Source organism: Mesocricetus auratus, unplaced genomic scaffold (assembly GCF_017639785.1).
Source record: "Mesocricetus auratus isolate SY011 unplaced genomic scaffold, BCM_Maur_2.0 Super-Scaffold_100003, whole genome shotgun sequence".
NCBI classification, from domain to species: Eukaryota; Metazoa; Chordata; class Mammalia; order Rodentia; family Cricetidae; genus Mesocricetus; species Mesocricetus auratus.
This window is the reverse complement of record NW_024429188.1, coordinates 19,064,306-19,086,776: the sequence shown is the minus strand read 5'-3', so window position 1 is coordinate 19,086,776 and position 22,471 is coordinate 19,064,306. Positions and strand designations below refer to the sequence as shown.

Below are 22,471 nucleotides of genomic sequence, written 5' to 3'. Positions count from 1 at the left end.
AGACATTGGGATATTGTATCTTCACAAAAAAAGGCTTAGCCCTGCCAGACAGAGGTCTTCTCTGGGATAAAAGCTCTGTCAAGGTAGGAGAACTCTCAGTGTTGTCCAGAAGGAAGCTTTCTTCTGGATCCCAGCCCACAAACCAAGAAACAGCTATGTGAATTCTTGTAGGTGATGGGATATTGCAGGCTCTGGCTTGCTGGGTTTGCTAAAATAGCCCAGCCACTTTATTCTCTCAGTGTGGAAGATAGCCTTTGAATTGGACTGAAACAGAAGAACAAACTTTCCAAGAACTAAAGCAGGCTTCTAACTAGAGCCCCGGCTTTGACTCTACCAGATGTTACTAAACTGTTCCATGTTTTCATCCTTGAAATTTGGGGCACTGCAAAGAGAATTTTAACTCAGACCCTAGAATCTTGGCAGTGATATAACATATATGTCCAAGGATGCCTCCCATTGGTCATCCTGTTTGTTTACCAGAGCCACAACCACTGTACTAGTAAGGGAAGCTGACAAGCTCATGCTGAGGCAGGATCTGACTCTAATGGTTCCCATGCTCTGGAAACCCTTTTATGAGGGTCAAATGACCAGTGAATGACAAATGCCCTTGTCACTCAATATCAAGTCTGTTACTTACCAGTCCTGTCTCACTTTCATTTCGGTACAGTTTCAGTCCTGTTCTCTGATGCCTAAGGTGCCTCCCCATGACTGTGAAGACTTGTTGGACATTTTTCAGGCCAGTAACCCAGAATTTCTCGACACTCTCCTGCCTGAGGCAGAGGGTGATCTACTTACCTATGGATGTAGACTGGCCATCAACTGAGTCAGGAGAGGTGGGGCAGCAATAAGTACCCAGTGGATCATCATATGGACACAAGCCTTGGCACAGGGTACATCAACCCCAAAACAGAGTTGATTGCTGTTGCTCAAGTTCTATTCTGGGGAAAGGACAAATGAATAAATATGTATAGAGAAGGCAAGTATGCCTTTGCTACTGTTCATGTCCATGCCATTATTTATAAGGAAAAAGACCTAGTAATTGCTGAAGGAAAAACTGTTAAAGAGGAAATTCTCTCCTTGAAGTGGCTTGGCTCCCCAAGGATGTAGCTGTTATCCATCAAGGAACACCAAGCAGCCAACACACCTGAAGCTAAAGGAAATTGGAGGGGAGATCAGGTGGCCTGACAAACAGTAGCGATGCCTGAGGAACCCCTTTCTGTCTCGCTCATTGCCTTTCCAGATGCACAACTCCAAGGAACAAGGGAGTAAGGCCCATTCTTGGAATTTGAAACAAGATCCAACCGGATGGTGTAACTTGCCAGACTCAAGAAATTATCCTCCCTTGCAGTCCTCAGTTTTTGGTACATCAATTACACCAGACCACCCATCTGGGCATCACTAGATTGAGTTATTGTCTTCCAGGTACAAGATTCTGAATCTTTGCGAGGTGGACATCCAGGATGCCTCTCAATGTCTCCCATGCACACAACTAAGACTAGGAGGGCCAAGGAGAACATCAAATACAATTGCTCTACTAAAGGATCAAAGCAATAAAATGATTCCTAATGAGTGTTCTATGGCCATAGTTCAGTGTCTCATTCAGCCATCCTCAGAGATGCTTCCTCTTGAAGTAGATGGGAACTAATACAGAGACCCATAACTGGAAAATGTGCATAATGAGACTTGGGAACACTCCATACTAAGTGGGATGTCTTCAACAAAGCCTTCTCTCTAGAGAGCTATGTGAAAGAGGAAGCAGAAAGATTGTAAGAGCCATAGGAAATGTATTACACCAAGAAAACACTGTCTTCCAGATACAACAGAACTGACACACACACAAACCCACAAAACACTATGGCAGCATGCACAAGACCTGAATAGGTTCATCCCAGATGGGGTCCCAGTGCCAAGAAGGGGGAATCTTCCACCCCTAACCAAAAAAGAGATCTCCCAATTGACAAATGCTTGCAAAGGAAAATCAGGTTACTTCAAAGGAGTCTCACTGGCTTTTATAAACCACACATAAAGGAAGGTCCCATGATCAGCAGTAGATGGTCAACACAAAACAAACATAATAATCTTTTTGTAGATTTTCCCCCTAATATTGCTTTGCTTGGTCATTTTTATCTTACTGGTATTTTGCTTGTATAGTGTAGTTCTCAATTTTGTGTTTTTATGGGGTGTGTGTGTGTGTATGTATGTGTGTGTATGTATGTGTGTGTATGTATGTGTGTGTGTGTATGTGTGTGTGTGTTGTCCTTTTTTGCTGTTGTTTTTGATCCTGGTTTCTTGGTTGTTTTCTAAAGAGAAAGAAGATATGGATTTGGAGGGGTGGGTAAGTGGGGACTGGGAAGGATCTAGAAGGAGATGAAGGGTTGATCAGAATATATTGCAAGAATTTTCAATTTTAAAAAGTCTGAGACATTTCCATTAATTTTTATAGTTATTTGGCTTTATTATATTTTGAAATCTGAAAAATATACAACACAGTGTTTTTCAAGCATCTGAAGATGTTCAAATGTGCATAATATCTTTATACAATTTGTAATGCATGAAGTTAGAATGTCTTTACACATAAGCAGGAATATAAATGAAGCAATCCTTTAAACCACCTGTGTTCAGTAACTAGTACCCATTGTTTTCTAAAGAAATAATGCAAATTCTTGCCCCTGGTTAATACATCATTACCATTTTCAACAAGTAGCCAAAGTTATTAGTATCAATTCTCAATTTATCTTATTTCAAAAGTTATACAATATGACAAGCAATAACAAAAGATTCATGTTTCTATTGAAAGTTTTAAATTATAAAATAAACTTCCAAACATGTCAGACTAGTGTATTTTTCAATAGGGAACAAATATGGCACAAGACATATGTGGAAACTAGCATTGGCACAGTTTCTGACTAACTGAAGGCTAAACTGAGAAGGAATAGTAGAGACAAGTGGCACATACACAGTTTACAGAATAAGCACAGAAAATACAAATACATATCTTCAAAATTTTTTGAGTATGAGTATTGTCATATAGACATTTGAACAATGAATTCTTAGATAAGTGCCCAAATTTGATTTTAAAAACATGGAGGCTTTAATTTAGTAAGTATGCATGTTAAAACTATAGTTAACCTTATTCCAAACTACTGTTGACTTACAATTATAAGGTAAAACAAACATTCTGTACCTCTAAAATTTATCTAAAGTCTTGTTCAAATATTTAGTTGTCTGGAGCTCATTAGACACTTCATAAACTTCATTTTATCCTTCTGAATCTGAATAATCATAACAGAGATGTAGTAGTAGAGGGGAATAAATTATATAGCTATTCTTTTTTTCTAAAAACTGGTAGAACATAAGAAGTATACTACAGTATTGTACAGATAAAATATTCAAGAAGGGTAACTTCATATTCTTTAATTTCTCTTCTATGAAAAAATTTCATCACTTTAATTATATGTTGTTAGTTCCTTATATTTCATCTTTAGTTGCTTTAAAGATATGTATAAAGTTAAACCCAAATCAAAGGTAGCTTTTTGTTTCTTGGATCAAGCCTATTTTTAACTATAAAATGAAAACTCTACAGAAGTCACATATGTATGTTAATACTAGTACGTTAAATGTACCTCAAAGCAGACTTTAACTATAATGTATTTTTTTCAATTCTAGTTATATTTTAGGAGAACCTTCTCCAAAACAAAAACTAATGAGCATAGGGAGTCAACTGTGCATTAATAAGGGATTTATGAGAACATTTCAAGTTCTACAAACATTTTTACTGGCCACAATTCACTCCATCTTTAAGCTTTTGAATGTAGCTCCCAAACTTCATGGCTACTCCCACCTTCACCTTCATATATTTTATCATTACATCAGTACTGAGCAGCATCAGGGCTTTCCCATCGATATCCTATAGAGAGAAAATTTTAAAATGATTAACAACACTGTTACATTTGATAAGCAGTTGTTTCTTTGTATATAAGAACATATAAAACTAAAGCTTCTCATTATAAAGTCTCTGAATATGTATCTCCTGTATAAAAACTATTAAAAATATCATTGTGCATCATTTTGAAACATATATTCATACCAATTTTAAGATTAGCCTACCATTAAACATAGAAGGATGGGCAAGACAATATTTTCAAAAAAATTAAATCAGATGATAGGGTGTCCCTCAGTATCCAACTGAAAGAGCACAGAGGTCATTCAATGGCATTAAGGTAGCAGGAAAACTGGACTTAAAAATACATTACATGTTTTCTGATGGTTGTGTAGAGTTGGTCTGCCAACGGAGGGTCTAGACGGTTCAGAAATGTTATCACATCATTCACAGACCAGTTTAAAGGGTTTCCAAGGTGTCTCACAACAGCATCATTGCACTGGGATGATGAACCTGCAGTTAAAAATGAGTGGGGAAAATTCTTTAAATCTGATCAGCATGTTGAAAAGAAGAGACGTTAGGTAGAAAGCAATGGTCTCACTCTTGGAACCTTCTCTTAATTACCTAAACAAGGACTCAAGATTCCAACTGTAAAATCTCGTGAGAGGCTGAATGAAGATCTGAGGAGTGCTGCATAAGAATGTGTCAATGGGCCTCCCCCAAAGAGCAGGACAGCTTTACTTTAGATGGCATTGAAAAGCTTCAATGTTCATGAAACATATGTGGCAATCCAAGGCTTAGGTCACAAACAAGTTCAGGAAAGGGTGCTACTTAGATTAAATTGGGATAATCAGAGCTGTACTGAGTTCAGTACATTCTCACTTTCAGAGTTTCAGCGAACTTCTTGAAAACCTCTCTTAAACATTTTTCTTTAAATTAGGTTTATTGTATTAAATGCAGTGGAAATCCCCCAAGCTTACACTTTATAATTGCTTAGTTTTTAGTTCTATGAACTAATTTCAATAACCACAATTATCTTAGGTAACAAGATAAGTTCTCTGAAGCAAATCTCTCCCTTATGTTCAATATGGCATTTTTAGATTGACCTTTACTCTAAATTCACATCTATTGTGGTTTAAATGTTAAAATGAATTAATAAAATATTTTCTGATGAGTCTAATCAATAGTGGTTTGGACATTTTATGCAATTATTCTTTCATGTTCAATTGAATAGCAATAAATGTGTTGGTTGAATATGTTTTATTAAAAATGACTCATGAAACAATGTAAATTCTCACATCTCAGCAGGTTTTAGCTGTGCAGTTCACTAAGTTATATGGAAACTTCTTTGTGTTCAAATATTACCTTAAGCGGAATGTTTGACACTCTACAGTTAATGTGTGGTGACAAATGAAGGGGATTTGGTAATTTGTTGGGTGGGTCTTTTTTCCTAACCAAAGAGAATCAATATAAATCTCATTTTTTCTGTTTGTGAATTATCCAAAAGGACATCTTTTCTTACCACCTTATGCTCATTTTGAGTATTTACTATGGGGAAAGATAAAGAAAGTAGATTTCAATAGCATAAGGGTGTCATTATGAAGATCACCAGAGACAATTCATATTAGTTTATTAGCACACTGCCTTACTCATAATACCTACTCAATAAACAGCTGCCATTGTACATATAACTACAAATCAACCATCAAAATAGGAAACAAGAAACTTCTCCTAGTTTACTTTGAGGATGTTAATCATTGGTGCCATTCCAAACTCACCAAAAGTGTTAGGATCAATCACAGGTACACGCTGAGCTTCCAGTAAGGCCAATCGCCTCATTTCAGGATTCTGGATGGGGATGAGCTCCCCTGGAGGGAGGGGACTTGCTTCCTTCACTGTTGAACCTGCAGAAGTGATGGTGTCTGAGTTGGTATTTTCAAAGTTGCTGTAGTATGTCATTGTAGAAGACCCAGGAATGTCTTTAAATTTGTAATATTGTTGGTAGGTTTGGGCAGTATATGTAGGACTAGATGGAGTTTCTTGATAGGCCCTCTCTGGTGAAGACATAGTAAATACTACTTCCTGGGAAACAGTATTGTTCTCAGTGTTCTGGGTACTCTCGCTGTTGTCAATAGAATCAGAGTACTGGAAAGCCTGGGTGTTGTCAATAACATCAGCATACTGGAAAGTTTGGGTGTTGTCAAAAGCATCTGCATACTGGAAAGTCTGAGTGTAATCTGTAGTCTGGCTGTTCCACATAGCCTGGCTATCGCCATCCCTTGTGCGGACTGGTGAAGTTGAACTGTAACTTTGAGGATAGGAGATAGAATTATCATGAATGAATCGTCTCAGTCTCTGTATTTTACGTCTCTTAGGTGTCAGGTAATTGTATCTTCTGGTTGCTGATCTATGAGGCTTCATAACAAAAAGAGAAAAAGAGTAGTCAGGACATTAAGGCTTCCATGCAACTCATTTTACATGTTCTCTTTTGATCATATGATTTTTCTTCCTCTTCTGATCTACATTTTTTTTTTGGTTTTTGAGTCAGGGTTTCTCTGTGGCTTTGGAGGCTGTCCTGGAACTAGCTCTTGTAGACCAGGCTGGTCTCGAACCCACAGAGATCCACCTGCCTCTGCCTCCTGAGTGCTGGGATTAAAGGCGTGTGCTGCCACCACCCGGCTCTGACCTACATTTAATTTGATATATATTTTATAGATACATCCTAATTATATATTTTAAAATACTTATTGTTCTGCATTCATTAATCATGAACTTGATTATTCTTTCAAAAAGAGTTGTAGTCCCCATCTGCCCCTCCAGGAAGTACAGGTAAGCCTCGGTAATCCCATATTTACTAGATCTCTATCACTTTGAAGTGACTGACATTATTAGACAAAATATATTTATCAAAGTTGTGATAATGTTTCTTTACACTTACAGGGTAATGCCAGAAAGATCTGGCACGAGATTGATAAATTTTTGTTACTTTTTCATTCATGTCATCAAACTTCTTTTCCAGGTTTTGAACAGTTTTGTATACCACCTGTCATAAAAAGAAAGGTATTAGTAGTTGCTGTTTCAAAAGAAAAGTAGCACATGTGAAAATGCACAAAGCCAAGAGTTAACTGTCAGGCACAATGGAAGTTCTCCAGTGGTCAGAAACATCACATTTTCTATTAGAGGGAGGCCTGCTTCTAAGGGACTCAGGACACTGACTGAGATGCTGAGTCTCCGCCTGTCACTGCAGTAGCTGATTCATGTGCCTGTGGAAGCATCTTCAGTGCCACAATATGAGTGCATCACAGCTCCTCACAACCTCCTAACCGTGTGTGCTGCAGTCACTTTCCATAGAAGAGGGTGCTAAATCCGGAGGCAAGCATTCAAATCTGCTAACAATAAGAGTCAGCTTCCACACCACAGCTTGTGAACCAATAGTGAGTGTTCCACTGAGAAGAATATAGAGTCAAATAAAACAGATGTGTTTTAATTTATGGCTCCGAACTACTCTAAAAGTTACGCATCCAGTGATAGTCTCACAATGTCATTGAGTACATCTTACATGCCATACCAATGAGGAACATCACTGATAACATACTGAAGGATTTTCTTGAAATGCTCAGGTATTTCAGAGAACATATTTATAAAATGCCATAAACATTTCTTCATTCAAGGATGAATGCCTTCCTCCTGTCTGAACTGCTTTTGTTAGGTGTTGGGCCATGAACTTTAAAAAACCATGAAAAGCAAACAAACAATAAAACCAACAAAAGGAAACCCATGTCCTGGAGAAATGCTCATCTTATCTTGACAGTGCTGCAAGCAAAGTGACCATTTCAGCAGAGCAAGTGATAAGCGGCCTGGGACAGCAGTTCTCAAAATGTGCTCTTGGTATCCCAGTCCCAATGAATACATCTATAGAACAACTCCTACACTTAAGGTTCAGGGAACATTGGGGAAAACGAGGCAGGAAGATTGTAATAGCATGGGATCAGGAGTTTGCTGTGATACTGTGGCTCCTAGTAATACCAGAAACAACAACCCTAAAGTCTCACCAACATGATTATCTAAACATTAGCTGAACAAGAAGGATATCAATAAACATGCCAAAGTGGATGAGGGAATGCCCACAAGGGCTGTGAATGTGGGTGCCAGCTAGGAGGCCTGGGCAGTCTATGGGACCTCTCTAACAGTGGAGCAAATGGACTTTAAGAGCCCACTCCCTATGGATAGATACTATTGCAGCCCAGATACACGAAAGAGGGCCTAGGCCCTCTCCTAAATGATGTGACAGACTTTGATGATCCCCCGTGGAAGGCCTCACTATTTTGGGGGAGTGGATGGGGGCGGGTTGCAGGGGTCAGTGGGGGGCATGGGAGGATGGAAGGGCAAGGGAATGGGGAGACTGATATATAAAATAAGATTTTTCCTAAAATTAAAAATTAAAGCAAGAACTATAGGCAACTAAGAAATACTGAGAGTGACAGCAATAGTCTTCCCCAAGGAAGAACAAATTAATAAATAGGCTGTTCAGTGCCAAATTGTCAGCACTGAAAACATGTACACAGTAACACTATACAGGCTGAACATAGGTGTTTAGGAATGTGTGTATGTATGTATGTATGTATGTATGTATGTATGTATGAATGAATGAATGCAATAGCAATTGATGAAAAAGGTTATGAATTTCAAAGAGAGCAAGAAGAGGTATATGGGAAGGTTTGGAGGGAGGAAAGGGAAGGTGGAAATGATCTAATTATATTGTAATCGTAAAAAAGAGGGTGAAAATTTACATTTTCATCAAATAGTTAGAGACTCCTTTGTTTCTGTGTTTTTATTTTTGGCACAGGGTCTCATTATGTAGCCCTGGATGACCTTAAACTAACTATATAGATTGGGCTGATCTTGAACTTGAGGCAATCCTGCATCTGCCTTCAAGTCCTGAGAGTATATATTGCTACTATTATCTGTTACACAGATAAGGAGAGTGAAGTGGCAGGATCCTCAAGGGCCGCTTAGGGGCACAGCTTGGGAACCCAAGAATTGTTCATCCACACTGTCCTATCCCATGCAACCTGTATAATTACTGGTCCTCCGGCTGAACACAACACCCTCAGGGTTATCAAGATTTGGGCACTGCAGGTCGGGTGGCCTTGTCCAGCCTCTGCTACTCCTGTACAATCTTAACACCAAGACCTGCCATCATGGCTTCTGTGCTCACTAGTGTCAGTCTAAAAGATAACACACAAACTTTTACTTTTCAAACTATGTTAGTTCAGTGTATTCTACAAACCTCATGGGATAAGAACCATTTATCTGAACTGCCATTGCCTCTGAGGTATACAGCTCACAAAATCCACAATAATTAGATACTTCTACCAGTCTCTAACACCAAAGCTATTTTGTATGACTTCCCTCAAAATTATATAAGATAAATACTTTGTAAAACACGAGTAGGCTGCCCTTTCATTTCTGTTGTGATATTTGTGATATCTTAATATGTAATTAATTAGGTATATATTAAAGTGCAACCAAATCTTCCTTTAAAAATTTTATAGTGGAAAGTAATATTGGGCAACATAGATGGAAAAGTCACAACTAAACTTGATAATGTTTTTAATGTTCTAAAATACACATAATGATATTTCAAATTTTAACCTGAAATATTATTCTAAGTCAAAATAATCATAATGGGGTGAATAATCACAAGAAATTTGATATGACAAAATTTCAGTTAATTATATACATCCCCCCTCATATAAGGTAAGATGCTCACAATTTAACATTCTAGAAAAACACACTGAAAAGAGAAGTATCATACCTGACAATAGTTCAAGATATCAGAAATAGCTTTTGGTTCTTCAGTTTCACGAATTTCAGATGAGTGAGGTTCTCTCTAGAATAATTTTTACACCACAAGTAAATACTTTATTTCAGTAAGAGTTACATCAAATAGTGATTATACCTTACTTATACTTATCTATTAAGTTTTTTCAATTTTCACCAATATTTCAAGAGTCTTGATTAAAGCAGAGATGAAACAAAAATTCACATTACAAGGAATGGAAATAACTGCCAGTCAAGCAAAAGGATAAAGGAAAGAAGACTTTAGCAGAAGAGTCTAGATTTAGAATTCCAGTAAAAAGTTTTTCAGAATGTCCTAATACATAAGAAAAAGGAATATATAAAATGGCTAAGATTTCACTGTCTAAAGAGATTAAGGATAGAGCATGTCCTTGAGTGTCAGTTTAGAGGAACTCCATAATGTGGTTGGAATTTAAGCGTTTCTCATTAAAATAGTAAACACCAATATACGGGACAACTAGTTGCTTGGTATTACTTACATAACTGAAATGTGCAATGTTTGGTACATACTCATAGAGCATATAATCATTCTAGGGAGATATTCATAGTTGTACAGAAGAAAGATTTCTTAGCAAATTAAAAGGAAATATAAAATAACAAAAAGAAAAGCTGAGAACTTTAATTTCACTTCTTAGAAGTTTTGAAAATTTGTTGTATTATTAAAGGATCTTTGCCAATTTTAAATACCATGTCTGTGTAGAAAGGTATATGTGAGCCAGGGAAGGTAACACATGCCTGAAATACCAAAACTCAGGAAGCTAAGGCAGGTGGATGGTGAGTTCAAGGGCAGCCTGGGTATGTCAAGCACTGTCTTTCAGGAAACAAGAGAAAAAGTATAATTGGAGAACTATGTTCTCATTTACACCAGAGCCCCCTGTTCCATGGAGTTTAACACCTCCTGTCCTTAATGGCAGAGACATTAGACTTCCGTGTTGAAACTGCTTTCAAAGCCAAAAAAGAAAGAAAGAAAGAAAAAAAACAGAAAAGAAAAGAAAGCCCCCAAACAAAAACCCTAACAAAACTGTGATGGGAGCATTGCATCAGTTTTGATTCCTAAGCAAACACTGCCACCATGTGGACCAGGTAAGAAACACAAGCACGTCATACACTTAATAAATTAATAAATAAGACAGGGTATAAAGAAGAAAAGCCACCACAAATAACTGCTATATATCTGCAAAATAATTATTCTAAGAAATGAGGCAAGGAGATTTTAAAGTAAACAGACTTGATAGCTCTGTATGTGATTACCTTCCACCGATTAGGTTACTAAAGTAACACACAACTGGGTTACATAATGATCCTTACAAAAATACAGTAGTTTACCTTCACACGGTAGCTTGTGTTTTCAAGTAAATATTCCCCAAAATGGCTCTAAATAATTGACAGTGAGCATTGACTCCAATGATGAAAAACATAGCAGTTGATAGAAGCTGAAAGTTACGTAGATTAGTTCAATGGTATTAATACACATGTTCTTATGTGACTAAATAAACGTGTTCACTGCTTTGCAAAATTAAATATACTTTAATAATTTACATTTGTGTTCAACTTCAAAGATTAAGAAATTCAACAGAATACAACAGAAATTTTTAAAAGACAAACCAATTTGAAAAGCTGTTTGTCAGATTCTCATAAAGTTGAGGTCTATATTAACTCTATTTGTTTGCAATCCGATTTCAGAGTACCAAAGAATGTTAAGTGTATGTTCTTAAATTTATACATAAATGCTCACTGAAATTTTACAGAGCATTGTCAAAACTGCACTTATTATCTATTCATTTCATTTTAACTCGGTTTAGCAAAAACCAAAGCGCAAGGAAAAGAACAGAGATGATCAATTTAAAATACAAACCCGATCCATTTCTCTGGAGGCAGACATCATTGCTGTGCAACAGGAGAAAATCCACTTCCTCTGATTCGAGCCTATTACTGTTAGACTTGCAGGGAGGTTTACTTGTGAAACTGCTTAGTCATCTAAGAGGCGAACGTACTCCTGAAAAGAAATGCATAATATGTTATTTCATGTACCTAATATCTAAATCAACTTAACATGAGTGACTTTATGGGGCTGAGGGTGGAACCTAGGAGCTTATCCATGCTAGGCAAGTGCCTTATCACTAGGCTACCATTCCCAGCACTAGAATAAATCTTTATGTATAGAAGAGCTATACTATCCATGACTGGGAGTTCACAATGAGGTTAAAAGCAAGTGCAATCTGTGAACAGTCGCTTCACAACGTAATGTCTACAAAGAGAGCACTAAAACCACCAAACAAGAGAATATACTGCTAACACTTTTGTAAAGGAGCTCAAAGGGACCTTTTGCTTAAGGAGGCAGAATGCTAACAAACTGTCTCAAGACTCGGTTTTGATCTAAAGGCTTTCAGCTTCCACTGTCACCCTTGACACCAATGCTACTGCCACTACTGCCTGGGCCACTACTGTCTCTGCAGCTGCCTCTGATACCACTGCTGTTGCTGCTGCCTCTGAAACCACTGCTGCTACTGCTGTCACTGTCACTTCCAGGCTCCACCTCTGATGTCTCTATTACTGCTGCTGTTGTGCTGCTGCTGTTGCTGCTGCTGGCCGTGATGGTGATGCTGCTGGGCTGTTGTGATGCTGGACTCTTGCTGGTGGTGATGCTGCTGCAATGTGGGCTGAGCACCTAGAGACCCCGCCTCCTCACCTGCCCTGTAAACCCTTCTGAGACTCTTATCTCCAGGGTCCAAAGCAGCTCTAAAATCATGATTGCTTAGTGAGTTAGACTTTAACATTAAACCTAAATGAATGCACATGAAATATAAACAGAAAACTCTGGAATTCTCATGGCTGGATTATAGCTCTGAGTCATTCATTGTGGAACTAGAACCATGCATGTCTGCAATGATATGATCCTCTAGCTTGTATCAGAGGTCTGACTTGAATTCCTACCACATATTTACTGGAGCGACACCCCAGTGCAACAGTTTATTTTATTCATCCTGAGTAAGAGTGGCAGGCAGAGACACAAGAAAGAGATCAGGGTTTCATATCTTTCCCATTCTCCTCTAATCTGCTGTGGGAAGACTAGTGACCAGAGTCCTTAAGGACAAGATTGAAAGGGAGACTAAGAAGATGGAAGAGTTAACTCCCACGTTAGACAAATGCAGATCAATACTGCATAGTTTTCAAATTGTAATACACCTCAATTTGGCCTATAATTTCCACCACATTTTATTTTCAACTGTTTAGGAATTCCTGACTATAAGATTAACCTGTAGCTGTATCCATACAAGGAGATATACACACTGAAAATAAACTACTTACTGCTGTTGCCAACAAGAAGAAACCTCATAACTGCAACCTTGAGTACAAGAAGCCGAACATGAAAGATAACACAGTATATGAATCAACCCAAAAAACTCAAAATCGGCCAAAAGTAGCCTATTAGGTAGGAGAGATCTTTCCAAGATTACATCATGGTTATTTTAACATCTTAAAATTGTGAAAAAAATGAAATTACTTTTAACGTTTTACTCTTACAGTGAACGTTGTAGAACAGTCTTGCATTGGTACAAGTACTTCTAGAATAAAAGTTCCTATAAGAAGAAATAGTGGGTAAAAAGTTAGAAAACAGGATTTACAGATCGGAAAATACTTCACTACTTTCTAAATAGCCCTCTTTAGAGAGCTGCTGAAGTCAGCCGGTTGTTTGACAACATAATACAATGTTTTCCTACTTATCTCTAATCAGAACAAAACAAGTATCAGAAGGTACTAAATAACTTTGATTCTAAGACTTCTTAAAAACACACAAGGCAAATCAAAGCATCAGGAAAACTCCAAGTTATAAACCTCAAAACAATCCAAATTAGGAGAGTCACCTGCCAACAACATAAGGCATAACTCACAATGACTAACAAACATGGCTCAAAAAATCTTTTACATTAACAAATTATAGAGACACAAAAGCCAAATCACAGCAGGCAGGAATTTCTAAGATATGAAACTACAAATGAGGCCAAATTTGAAGAATAATCTGCATGAACATATTTCGTTAAATGTAGTTGACAATGATTAGGATGGCCTAAAGCCTAGCTTTTACCCAAGACTTCTTAAAGACACAGACAGCAAATTACAACAGCAAGATGAGAAATACTTGGGAAGGATTGTGAACATGATCAAAATTCATTGTATGAAACTCTAAAAGAATGTAATAAAAATGAGAAAAATAAAACCACCCTTTTGCTAAACCTCAAAAAAAAAAAAAACCAAAACAGCCAAAATCCACACTATCGCCTTCCATCAACTTATCCCATAAGGCAGTGCTCACAGTGAACAGGATGCCAAAAAATACTTTTTACCATAAAACTTAAGAATCTACAAGGCAAATCACAAAAGGCAGGTAGGTAAATTTCAAGTTACAAAAGCTCCAATTAGACCAAAATGGGAGAGGGGTGTCAAAGACCTCCAGTTGATCCCGTAAGACATAGATCACAGTGGGCAGGATGGCTTAAAACTGTTCTATTCAGTGACTTCTTAGAAGTACATAAAGCAAACCAAGACAGATATCTCCAGGTTATAAAAGACCCAAACAGAATAAACTGGGAGAGTCACCTGCTAACCACTTATCCCACAAGGCATAGCTTACAGTGACCAGGATGATAAAAACTAATTTTTACACTAAAAAAGGTATTAAAATCACAAAATATAAGTCAAAACACCTACATTTTTCTATATTAAAAAATCTTAAATCATGCCAGGAGATGGTAGAACATGCCTTTATTCTCAGTACTTGGGGTGCAGAGGCATGTGGATCTCTGTGAGTTCGAGGCCAGTCTGTTCTACAAAGTGAGTTCCAGGACAGGCTCCAAAGCTACACAGAGAAACCCTGTCTCCAAAAAAAAAAAAAAGAAAAAATAAACTAAAAAGAAAAAGAAAATCTCAAAGCAGGCCAAATTCCCACAAACCAAACTAGGTGAGTCACCTGCAACCAACTTATCCCATAAGGCATAGCTGAAAGGGACCAGGATAGCTGAAAACTACCTTTATGCTAAAACTTCTTAAAAACATAAAATGTAAGTCACAACAGCTTTATCTTTCTATGTTAAAAAAAACCTCAAAGTAGACCAAATCAAGTGTCACCTACAAGAACATATCCCATAAAGGATAGCTTTAGGATGACTGAAATTTATGTTTGACCCTATGATTTCATAAAGAAACACAAGGTAAAACACAGTAACCAGATTGATACACTTCAGGCAAAAAAACAACTTATGTTCTATCCATTTATCCCATAAGGCATAACTAACATTTATTAGGATGACTAAAAAGCATATTTTTCCTAATAATTCTTTAAAATACAAAAAGGCAAATCAAGGCAGAGAGATATAATTTATAAACTCACACACAACCAAATTAAGGAGTCACTTACCATCAACCTATGACATCACAATGACTAGGAAAATTGAAAACAAACTTTTATTCTAAGACTTCTTAAAAACACAAAATGTAATTTATAGCATCTAGGCCTTTCAATGTTATAAAACCCCAAATCAGCCCAAATCTGGAAAAGTACATTGCATCCGCTTATCCCATTGACTGAATGGGCTGAAATCAACATTCTACTCTTCCTTAACAACATACATGGCATCTTACAACGGTAGACGGGAGGAATTCAGAGAGAATCTGGACAGGAGGGAGCCAAATGATTCCTAACAGATTAGAGCCCCTGCCCACATTTTTTTTTAATCCAAGGAGCACACAGCACTCAGCCAGTCCCAGAAGCATATCTTGAAACTACTGGGTCTTACAGGGATCCAGACATCTTAACATCTTTCCGGGATGACACATCTACCCACTGGAAAGCAAACAATAAGCACAATACTCCGGAAGGCCTCCTGGATACCTCTCTCCATCTTTTTCTTTCTTCCCCACTAACAATCAAACGAGAAGGTTTTACTGTCTTCAACCAAAAAGCAGTTATCGAGGCTACTAATAGATGACAAGCGCTGGTGGTCTGGAGAGCTAAATTTTATAAAAAGTATTGGAATCACCCAACTACAGAGCTTATGATATCTGAGGTAATAAAGTACAGATTTGCCATTCCCAACAAACAAATCTCCTCAGCCCGGAGGGCCTCAGACACTTCAGAAGACAGTTTTCCATATTAATACACTCTCACATATCTATCCATGACAAAAAATAGTTTAAAAGGGTCTAAGATACTCAAAACTTACGTATTTTGATGAAGAAACGGCCACATCGGCTTGCAGAAGCTTCAGAAATCCACCAACAGGCCGCTAGGCGTCCACCTAGACGTCTGGCAGCCAACAGCGAACTTTGAGATCTGTTGACACCTTTTAACTTCCCACGTGCAGGAAACCAGGTGTGCCTGACACACTGCGTGTTGTAAAGCTCAGGAGAGCAAAGTGCCTGGCCGTAAAACAATGTGTGTTTACGGCTTTTGTGTCTAATCAGGTGACTGCGCTAACCAATCCGTAGCTACTCCTAAATATTATGAATATTATGTGACTACTAGCGAGGAAATCCCGTGGATGACCAAAAGGCTATTTAGAATGGGAGATTTTTCACACTTCAGATGGAAATAGGGTGGAGAAAGGGAAAGTTTCCAGCAGAGAGGGCCTTTCTGCCTACTGAGAGGCAAGTCCTCTCTGGCTTCGAAGGTGTGAAGTTGGGCCTTGGATCCTTGACTTACTTTAGCTGAAACGATTGGGAGGACAGGAAGCTTCTAGGGTTCTTTTGCAAGAGTCTCTCAAGCAGAATTTTTGTGGAGACACTGAAGTCTGGTCCAACTAGTAAAACTTCTTGCCCCAAAAGTAATTCAAGGGGCAAATTTCCTAAGTGTGACAGTCACTTGCATTTGGCTATTTAAAGCATGCTACTATTAACATACAACCACATACCCCTTTCCTCCTTCTGTAATCCACTAGAGATGTCAATGATGACTGGGTTCCAGGAGTACACTTCAGTGCTAAAACTTGAATGGGGAGGGGCTGGCGTCTTAGAAACAGATCTTTTCTTGGTAGCCGAAGAGCACTAATGAAGTTATTTCCAGTCTTCAATAAGCACATACTGGAGTACAAAGCTAAAATCTTCCAGTGTCGTAGTTGCTGGATTTAAACATCATGACCAACACTTATTTATTCTAAAGCGATGTGCAAGCTAAATTATAATCATGTTGTTTTCTCCAGTATAAAATGGGCATATCTTGTGGCCATATCTTGGCAAGAATATACATTAGTGTATGCAAAGCACTTAGTGCTCGAGACAGTAGTTTTGTTATATAATAAAGCTGATGTGTCATCAACTAGTGGCAATTCATCTTACATATATCAATCCTTTTTGATGTACAAGTATAATAAACTCTGAAACAAAGCAGTCAAGTGTTTCAAAATAAAGTCACAAATCTTAACCTGTTGTAGAAAGGAACCACAAGGAAGCTTGGGCATTAAAATGTATAATTCCCTATTAAAAATGAAACTAGAGTAGTTTCTATTATAGATACCATGCTTTCCTGCTAATAAACCCCTCCTGTATATCTGGTTGCCTGTGAAACACTTCATGCTTGTGAAACCTCCAAACTATAGTTATATAACAATAAAGAGAAAACCCAGTTCTTTAATTGCAGTCACGTTTATTTGCAGTCTCTATACACACTTTCTAGGTAATCAAACTGTTCTGATACATTTTTTTGAGAGGGGTTCACAATGAAACTGTCACCGTTTTTACTAAAAATAAATACAAGACTTAAAGTGTTGCACAACTCTAAAATATACAAAGGCTTGGATTGAATGTAAACGTTGAAAACATCTTACAAAAGAAACCATCTTTGCAACAATTTAAAAAGTTCCTATTTACAAATGTTACAAAAATACAAAACGGATGCAAGTCCAAAAACCATTGTCTTTTCCGCCAGCATGAACTGGTTCTAGTACCAAAATAGTTACACCATAACCTTCAGAGTTCAAGCTTTGTTACCATCCAATCTATCCTCTAGGCAATTTCCACTATAGAGATTGTACTCACTGGTAAGAGCAAACAGTATGTTTTGTTTGCTACAACTAGTCCATGTCCTCTACTTAGCCAACAGCAAAACAAGAAAAATCAAACTAGAATCACCAAAAAAGCATGAAAGTGAAACAGAACTCCCCCACAGAACACAAACATGTTGGATAAACACAGAAGAAAAATTAGCATCAGTGCAAACAACAGAGGAAAGTTTCAATTGGTTTTGATTTTTGTTTTTGTTTTTTTTAAACACTACCTAATGTGTGTAACCTGCTTCAAGCTGACAGTGATGTTAAAGACAGCCCTATATCTTTGTCTTGTTTAGTATATTACAAAGCCGTGTCGACTATTCCAGATTATTAAGGATTTTCTTGCTTTTAAAACTTTCTTATTCAATATTCTTATCCACAGTGAATCTAAAATCCATCTTTATTTGGGATTTCTTTAAATCTATGAAATACAAAATAGAGAAACTCTGCTATAGATTTCTAGAGTAAACAAAATAAGTAAAACTATATTATAAGGGTTGGTTCTGTGATCATCATATTGACGGTACCTTATTGCCTCACAATTCAAGTCAAACATGCATCTTAAAAATATATGGCATGATTACTTAAATTAATGTCAATAAAAGGTGACATCTTTATTAAAGCCAATTTATGAGTTTTTCTGTTCAAGATTTAGAATCACTTTTAAAGCCCACATACCTTTCTTCACACTAAAAACCCCCTAGCTACACAAAAGCCATACTGCAAACGAACTGCTTTTATGAAACTTACGAATGATCACCTATTGTGACTGGAAATGATGGTTCCTTATCACATTTGTCTAAAAGTTTTTATTTTAAATTTTGTGGAGTGTACTTTTCCCAAATCATGAGACAGATTTGTTTATGATCCCACATGATGTCACACCATGCTGGTTGTGTGTGTGTGTGTGTGTGTGTTTTGTGTTGTGTTGTGTTGTTTTTGTTTTGTTTTGTTTTTTAATGAGTTACATGTTCCAGTGATAAATGATGGTCAACTTTTGTCAATCCCCAACATTTTTCTTTTAATAAAATGATAACACTTTGTATATGTTCAAACCCTTTACCAGGTAGTTTATCTATCCCCAGTACACACTTACGCTCACTCTCTCACTCTCTCTCATTCTCTCTCCCAGTTCTCAATCTCTTCCTCTATCCCTCCACCCCTAACACCCATTTTACATACAAGAATGACATACAAGAAATTAACTAATACAATTTGGTAGTAAAAACAAATAACAGAAGAAGCCAGACTTTTTCCCCCCAAACAAAACACCAACAACAGATTCTTTAATTCTTAATCTGTAAATATTATAATGAATTTCTATTGAAAGACAGTGTCTTCTTAGACCAGACTTTCTCCTTCATTTATCATAAGTAAATCCTTTCATACATCTTACTTTCTCAAATATCACTTGCATAGGCATAAAGCCGGTTGCTTATCAATTTCTTGGTAACCCTGGTGTGTTCTGTCATTGTCATCACGTTCTAGTCTTTCACAGATCATACCCCTTCTCAGTTCTAATTTCTACTGCTCCCATTCATAATGTATTCTAAGTATATAGGTGTTTGTATTTCTGACATATGATTTCAATCATTAGTATCAGTTCATGTTAAAATCAGAGGTGTGAGAACCACTTGCAGATTTCAACTTGTTACTATACTTCTTTTTTTTCAGTTTTAAGACAAGAAAATTCAAGTAATTTCAAGTAATTCAGCTTGTTTCCCTGCCTTCATTTTATCAGGGCACTTGCCCTGACATTTCCTTTCCCACCCACCACCCTCCCCTTTTTGCCATCAAGCAGATCTAGTAAAAACCAGACAAAAATTCATTGTATGTAGCATTGTGAACCAGAGCTGCTCCCCATGCCCAGTTGAAGAATGAATATAAATAATGCATATACACATACCTATTTCCCAACTACATTGTTCACAGTGTCATTTCTGTTATGTTTTAGGTAGCATGAATCTCATCAGCACAGAGAGAAAGCTTCGCTGATAACTCATGGCAGGTACTTACTGAGAATTCAATAGCTCTGTGGCATGCTTAGGTTTTATTTCTGTTAGTTTGAGAACCTGGAGCTAATTAAGAAGCTTAAAGAGTATAATCATTAGAGTATGACTGTCCCCAGTAGCTTTATATAAAACATGACCTAAAATTAACTACTGGTTTCTCTACTCATTCTCCTTAAAGCAATTCATTGAAAAAATTAGATCCTAAAGGACACTGTTTAATGCTATTGGGGGGGGGGTCTTTGCATTGAGAATGGTGATTTCTCTTGTTGATAAAAAAAATCAAACGCATGCTTTCATTCTCTTCAAATTGCCACATGGCAAATCACAGCCACAAACTGAGATTAGCTTGTTTCTGCTACAATTTGTCACAACAATGATTAGGTCTGAATTCATTATTTTAAATAAATCACATTTCAGTACATGACCTCAATATTTCCATTATTTCACCAGTTTGAAATTCATATTTGAGGTTTATCACTCACAAGTCATGTTGGTGGACATTTAAACATGGTATCTGATATGAAAATGGTATTCACAGAATACAGTTACTATACTTTGTGTGTTTCCTATAAACAGTTGCGGTGTGGTAGATAATTGGCCACTTGTCCACTCATCATTGATAAATCTATTTACACCTTTTTATCAAAAATATGGTATTTACATATGTGTAGTTTTTCTTCTAAATTTTGCTTTAGTTCATTTTAATGTAAAAAAATACCAAACCTCCAGAGTAATTTCATCTTCTTAAAGTATGACAGTGAGGGCTTTATTTTCGGAATAGGCAGCTCTGGGAAAACCTTGTCTAGGTTTCAAGAAAGTTAGATATTTTTGTATCCTCTATTATCACAAGGAATGAGTTTGAGTAAATCAAACTACGCTGAAGAAAACCACGACAGACAGAACTGCTACTTAAAACATGAAAACTAATATAAATGACTTACCCACTTTCTGTTTCTCCAGCACATATTTAAAAGCTCATTGCCAAGCAACGATGCGACACCCCCCCCACCCTGTTGCCACTTCTCCCAGTTCCTCTATGGTGTCACAAAATCCTTTCATTAGTAAGAGGTTGGACATCTGAGGTCAGTTTGGCTCAGGCAAACTATGTGGAGCTCTGAGAGGATCGGTCGTCATGTGGGCTCCCATCAGAGTTTTCAGTCTCTCCCTCGGAGATGGCCTGCATCGGTGTATTGTACAGCCGGCACCGGACACTGTAGCGGCTGCTGCTGGCCACAGGTGGGACCCTGGAACGTCCAACGCGTGCTGATGCTGAGGTGGCAAAGTTTTTCGAGGAAAACCCTTCCGCATTGACTCGTGGAGAGCACGGTGACAGAGGGGACAGTGCTTCAGCCCCAGGTGCGCCCTGGTGGTTATCATCAGGGCTTTGTGGGGACTCTGAACTGAACTCTCCAGGAGGCTTGGGCAGGATGGGGCTCTTCAGGATTTCGGTGGCAGACATGCGATAACTAGAATCAGAGCGACTGCCTTTCTTGAGAAGCAGCAGCTTAAACTCTTCGTTGGATGTGTTGGACTTTTTGGCATTTCGGTAGATGAGACCAGGAGACCTCTGGCTAGTCCCAGCTGCCACATTGCTGCTGGGTGAAGGGACAGAACTGGCACTGCTGCTACTACTGCCAAGGGGAACTCTGGATTTGCTTCTAATAGACATGTCCCCAGAATCTTTTCTTCCAAGTACTTTCCTCTTGGATCTTTTAAAGAAAAGAGAAAATGGGGTGGATATCTGAGTTACAAACAATTTTAGGAATCAAGAAGAGTTCCATCTGATCCCTGAATCTACTATATTTGAAGAGCATCCTATGGGGTAGAACACTAAGCATTAGCTCCACACTGAGGAAGGTTAAGCTTCATTACTCACCCTCCTCAAGTTTAAGGGAGCAAAACACCTGCTGACCTCTGTTTACAATGTGGGGAAAGATTGTTGCTTTTTCTCATTAAATCTGTCTGGACAACACAGAGGAATATTTTCACATCAATGAACAGCTTCCAAATAATACTAAGTGCAGCAAGTGTAGAATGGCATTGCTGGGACATGACTGGCCTTAGTTTGGTACCTGGTGATGAACAATGGAGATTTGCGCTGCACACTACCCTATATTTTACAAGTTAAATCTACATTTTAATATATTGCACATGGAAAGTTAGTTAAGTGTCCTTTAAAATAAATCAGTCTTTTTTAAAAAATACAAATATGGCAACCCTTAGCCACTCAGGGACATCAACAGCTTATCAAACAGTAAGTCAACTCTTTGTGAGGAATTGAAAACTCAAACCATTTCTGGAACTCTTAAAATATTATAAAATCTAAACTCTCAAGGGAGCAAATTAACTCTTGTCACTGGGGTGAAACCAAACAGGCAAATCCTACACAAATACAAATCTAAGATTACCAAACTCCTTAAATCTACCTAACCTCTGTTTCCATCATGAAATTATTGATCTTATTTTGGAAAGTAAGTGGACATAAACTCAATGAGTCTTCAGTATAACCCAGTCATTCCTGACTCTGGTGGCATGCTCTCTCACTAACTTAAAACCTTGTGTGGTAAAGAAGTGTCTGCTTTGCCATGCCAGATTCCAGGGGAGCATGCTTTTGCTCAGAGAAATCTCTGTGGTTGATATCTTTACATATCTGTTCTTGGTACCTTCAGATGACA

General features: G+C 37.7%; 2 protein-coding genes across 7 annotated transcripts in view; both read right to left on the bottom strand.

The window, feature by feature from the left end:
- Positions 1–2,456: 2,456 nt before the first annotated feature.
- Scml1 (Scm polycomb group protein like 1) lies at positions 2,457–12,331 on the bottom strand. Its single transcript, XM_040744101.1, has 6 exons — positions 11,598–12,331; positions 9,699–9,773; positions 6,819–6,923; positions 5,659–6,295; positions 4,254–4,393; positions 2,457–3,907 (listed from the first exon to the last, which is right to left on the bottom strand). Exons 1-6 carry the CDS (start codon positions 11,625–11,627, stop codon positions 3,773–3,775), a joined length of 1,122 nt encoding a protein of 373 aa, XP_040600035.1. The 5' UTR covers positions 11,628–12,331; the 3' UTR covers positions 2,457–3,772.
- A 5,033-nt stretch (positions 12,332–17,364) lies between these two features.
- The window catches only part of Nhs (NHS actin remodeling regulator), a 328,267-nt gene continuing 323,160 nt past the window's right edge, over positions 17,365–22,471 (bottom strand). For all 6 annotated transcript variants that reach the window (XM_040744099.1, XM_040744100.1, XM_021229584.2 and 3 more), the window contains one exon: positions 17,365–21,505. In XM_040744099.1, coding sequence (XP_040600033.1) covers positions 20,899–21,505 — 607 coding nt within the window. In that variant the 3' untranslated portion in view covers positions 17,365–20,898. The remainder of the gene's footprint in view (positions 21,506–22,471) is intronic.

Bases quoted from the DNA above. Each gene is read 5' to 3' on its own strand.
- Scml1 (XM_040744101.1), bottom strand. From the start codon at position 11,627: ATGATGTCTGCCTCCAGAGAAATGGATCGG. The intron at 9,774-11,597 runs GTTTGTATTTTA...AAATTATTCTAG, and splicing joins CCTCCAGAGAAATGGATCGG to AGAGAACCTCACTCATCTGA. The intron at 4,394-5,658 runs GTGAGTTTGGAA...TTTTAACTGCAG, and splicing joins GATTGATCCTAACACTTTTG to GTTCATCATCCCAGTGCAAT.